This window comes from Condylura cristata, unplaced genomic scaffold, assembly GCF_000260355.1.
Source record: "Condylura cristata isolate star-nosed mole 26May11 unplaced genomic scaffold, ConCri1.0 scaffold00022, whole genome shotgun sequence".
NCBI lineage: Eukaryota > Metazoa > Chordata > Mammalia > Eulipotyphla > Talpidae > Condylura > Condylura cristata.
This window is the reverse complement of record NW_004567123.1, coordinates 35,743,404-35,747,581: the sequence shown is the minus strand read 5'-3', so window position 1 is coordinate 35,747,581 and position 4,178 is coordinate 35,743,404. Positions and strand designations below refer to the sequence as shown.

At 68.4% G+C, this 4,178-nt stretch overlaps 1 protein-coding gene across 1 annotated transcript in view; it reads right to left on the bottom strand.

Annotated features, from left to right (window-relative positions):
• Nucleotides 1-4,178, bottom strand: part of LOC101632059 (chromosome unknown open reading frame, human C20orf85) — a 73,831-nt gene that overhangs the window by 61,942 nt on the left and 7,711 nt on the right. The window contains exons 3-4 of the mRNA XM_012728141.1: nt 2,619-2,838; nt 2,145-2,338 (exon numbers count right to left, since the gene is read on the bottom strand). Coding sequence (XP_012583595.1) covers nt 2,145-2,338; nt 2,619-2,838 — 414 coding nt within the window. The remainder of the gene's footprint in view (nt 1-2,144; nt 2,339-2,618; nt 2,839-4,178) is intronic.

Below are 4,178 nucleotides of genomic sequence, written 5' to 3'. Positions count from 1 at the left end.
CCAGGAGGGGCGCCGCGGCCCCCGTGTGCAGGAGCCCGGCCTGCACTGGGAATCGCCTCTCGAACCCGACGCTGGTGCCCAGTCCCGGGCTGCCTCGTGGGGCTGGCGGGTGCATCGCTGCCCCCCGCCGTGAGGACTGAGCTTGGGACAGGAGGGGGCCGCAGGCTCCCCATCCGGTTTTCAGAGCCGGGGCCCCACTCCCCCCTCCCGCCGGGCTGGGCCTCAGACTCTTCAGCTCCTTAACTGGAAGAAATGTGCGCGCGCTCCCAGCCGAATGCCCTTAATTTGCCTCATTTGTGCCTCAAGCGCAGGGTGCGTGGGCACGCCAGCGCTAAGCAGAAAGGCGCTCCGTGGTGTGGTCCCTGGCAGCCGCTGTCCTGGCAGCGGCCCCCCGCGGAGGCGGGGCGATGGGAAGGCTGCTGGCGGCGGGTGGCTCCGCCTGGAGACGGCTTTTCGTTTTTGGCTTTTAGGGTATTTTTGTTTGGCTTTGTTCTTGTGCTGTTAAGACGTGAGCCATATTTAAAAACTGGAAGATTTTAAATACAAAGATGTGTCTCGCACCGCTCTTTACAGCCTGGCGGCACGGAGCCCGCGTTCGGACGTGAGTGTTAGCGGGGGTCAGGCGGCCTCTGGGGGCCTGGGCGCACGTGGGCTGGCCCCGGCCTGGCCCTGCGGCTCTGAGTCGGGGTGCTGGAGTCAGGTCTCGCCCTGCTTCACAGGGCCGGCACGCGGGGGTCAGCGCACGTGGCATCCGTGCGGTCACACGTCCCTGCTGCCCCGCAGACAGGGCTTCCCGGAGCGCCCGCCCCGCCACGGAGCGGGGAGCCCTGAGGCTCCGCGCGGCTCAGGGGGTCGGAGCAGAGCCCCGAGATGTCTTTTGCAGGGTCACCCCACGTGGCGGAGCTGGGTGGAGAACGGGGCGCCTGGCCGTGGGCGCATCCCCGGGCCTGGGCTCTGCCCAGCCAGCGTGGATTTCTCTTGTCGCCCGGTGAACTCGCCAGACCTGGTCCGTGTCCACATCCATCGCTTGCCGGAATCCAGGCGCCGTCTTGCCACTTATCAATCAGTCCGAAAGCAGAGAAGACATCGCTTTCATGGCGCAGGCTTGACTGACCCCGTTTAAACCACAGCTCAGATTTCACTCGATGGGGAAGACAAGCCACACAGTTGATGCAGCCCTCGCTCGGGCAACTTTGGGACGTGCGAAATGCCAAGTGTGGGCCACGGGGAGGTGACAGAGACGGCTCATTTGGTGCCAGCTGGTGGCCTTGGCTGAGTCAGGTCCCGCCCCCTCCTTCCGAGCTCTCGCCTGCACGTGGCCGCTAAAGTGGAGCGTGCGGAGGCCTCGGGACCGGACCTCAGAGCTGCGGGGCTCAGCCGCTCCCGGCCCCGCCCGGCAGCCGGCGCCCCCCTGGTTCCGGTGCAGCCAGGCTCGTCTGCGCCCCATCCGCACGCAAGCGCTCCCGTGGGCTTTGCCTCTGCAGACGAGCGTGGTCCGTGAGCCCGCTCACGCGTGACACGTGCTGTGTGCCAGCATGTGGCTGCGTGTCCTGGCAGGCTGCGTCGGCCCGACATGCGGAACACGCGTGGCAGGGGACACTCTTCCTGCTCCGGGTCTCGCCTGTGGCTGGCGTGCTCAGACCACTGTGGAATGCAAGGTGCTGTCCGGGCCGGACCCTCGGGTTAGTTCCCCCGTCCGTGCTCTTTCCCGAGGGCCTAGAACAGGAAACAGCAGGTCTCGCGCCGCTCTGGTCACGCGAGCCTGGCGGGGCTGTCTGAGCGGGCGCACGGCCCGGCGCGGCCAAGGTCACCGGGCTCCGGGAGCCGCCTGGTCCCCTGAGCCTGTCTCTCCGCCCTCGTGCGAGGCAGAGCTGGCCGGATGCCCCCAGGAGTGGCCAGAGGCAGCTCACCGGGCATGCAGGGGCCGCTGCCCCCGAAAGAACCGGCCCTGGCTCCTGACCCGCAGGCCGGCACGTTTGGCCCGAGCGGCCCAGCCCAGGGGGGAGGAAGTTCAGAGGCTCCCGGGCCGGCGGGCAGCACAGGACACGGCCCTGGCCCCCGCGACAGCTCTCCCGAGGCGTCTGGCCGCTCCGGGCGGCGGCGGCCCAGAGTTATTTCAGCGGGATGTGAGCAGCGCCCCGCACCGAGCAGTGAGGCGGGCGGGGGAGACGTTCCCAGCACCGGGCGGGCAGGCAGGCCACAGCGGGCGCCCAGACTCCCTCGGAAGGATCCCTGGGACCGGCCGGGAAGGGGCGGCTGGGAGCACGTCTCCTCCGTGAGCCTGGGCCCCGGGAAGCCAGCATTCGGGGCGTCCACAAAGGGCTGCTCGTCAATGACCCTGAGTAACCCGGGGTGTGGGGGAAGAGGCAGGAAAGTGGGGAGATGTTAGCGGAGCGCGAGCACGGGGGGGTGGCGGTGGGCAGTCTCACGCACCCCAGATGCCGACCCCCCGACAGGCACCCAACCTGCCGGACGCAGCCAGGCCCAGCTGCGTGGGCCCGACCCCGGTGCCCCCCACAGCCTGGACCGTCCCCCGCCCTGCCCGGCACAGAGCCCTCCCTGCGGATGGGGCCCTGCCTTGCAAGGTGCCGCCTCCTGCCCTCGCCCTCCGTCTGCACAGGCTCAGCTGCCGGGCGGGGGCTATGGACAGCGTCTGCCGGCGTCCAGGGCCGCCGTCGAGGGGCGGCTGAGCCTCCCGGGAGCCTGGGATGCCCCCGGGACTGGCCCCTCCCGGCTGAAGGGTCCTGGCTGCAGGCAGTGGGGGGGGCTGCTGGGTGGGAGCAGGTTGGGCTGCTGCCAGCTGGTCATCAGGCTTCTCCGCCCCGTTCTCGCACAGCCCTGCAGGGGACCCTGGCAGCTGAGCAGTGGAGGGGCCTCCCTGGCCTTGGGCCGGGGAGGGCTGCAGGAGGGGTGAGAGCTCCCTGAGGTGAGGCAGGTGGGGACGGACGCCGCCCCCGCCCCCGACTGTGTGATGGCCGCTCCCCTGGGCCAGCTGCTGTGTGCGGGACGACTGTCTTCCGTTCTGCTGCGCTGACCTCCGGCTCACTAGGGCCTCCCTCCTGCAACCGCAGGGAGGAGAATGTGGCCGGCGCCCCCGCCCCCAGGAGCTTGGAAGTGCATGCCCCCCCACTGGAGCTCCCGGAGAACAGCCCGCCCAGGCCTGTGTATGCAGGGCCTGCGGAGTCCAGCCTTGGGCCCGCGGCCGCGCTGAGACAGGGTGTGCCGCCTCAGGCCACCGCGCCTGCGGCAAGGCATGCTGCAGCCACCACGGTGGTCACTGGCAAGACCCGACGCAGATGTCCCGTGCAGACCGCAAGCGTCCGCTGGGTGGTCTCGTCACTGCACTGATTCCTCACCGGCCTCCCGCCGGCCGTCGCCCACCCACTCATTCCCCCCCACCATTCCTCTTCCATCCTCTGCAGAATTAGGGTCGCGGCAGGACGTTCTCTATCTTGCAGAAATACTGACGCTTTGACCAGCGTCCAGAGTTCCGGAATCTCAGGGGCTCCTTTGTCCTTCGGATGTCCTTGGTCTGCACTGTGAGCAGGCGGTGAACTCTGAGCAGCTTTGAGGCGTCACCAGGGGTCTTAGCGTTTCAGATCCATCTGAGGAGAAATAAAGGGGTGGGTGGGGGGTGAGTGTGCGAACGTGCGTGTGTGTGCTGACCGCGGGGCACTCCCGGGCAGAGGGGAAGGACGCCTCTTGCTGTCTTCCTGCCCCCTCGGAGCTGTGAGCGGCTGCAGGTGTGATGGGGAGGGACGCGTCCTCCTGGGGCCTCTCCCCTGCCTGGCCACTGGCGGGGAGACCAGACAAAGACGTCAAATATCTATAGCGAATGTGAGACTATTTAGGTACAACTTAGCAGAACGAGTCATCCTGCAGACATAAACATTTGAATCGGAGTGACAATTTATTCAAACAATTTGACAATGCTCACACATGCCGAGCAGATGGCGGGGTGGGGGCGCAGCAGCCAGCCGGTGGGGAGGGAGGCCTGGGCGGGTTGGCCTGCCGGGCCGGGAAGCGCGAGCTGCCTGCCCCAGCCGCAGACAGGCCCCCGGGAGGCCCGGCCCCTCCTCGGAAGCCTGCCTGCACGCAGGGCCTGAGCGAGGCCCACACTGGCTGGCTGGAGGCAGGCCGGGAAGCCCCACCTATGTGGGCCCTGCCTGCCACGGGCC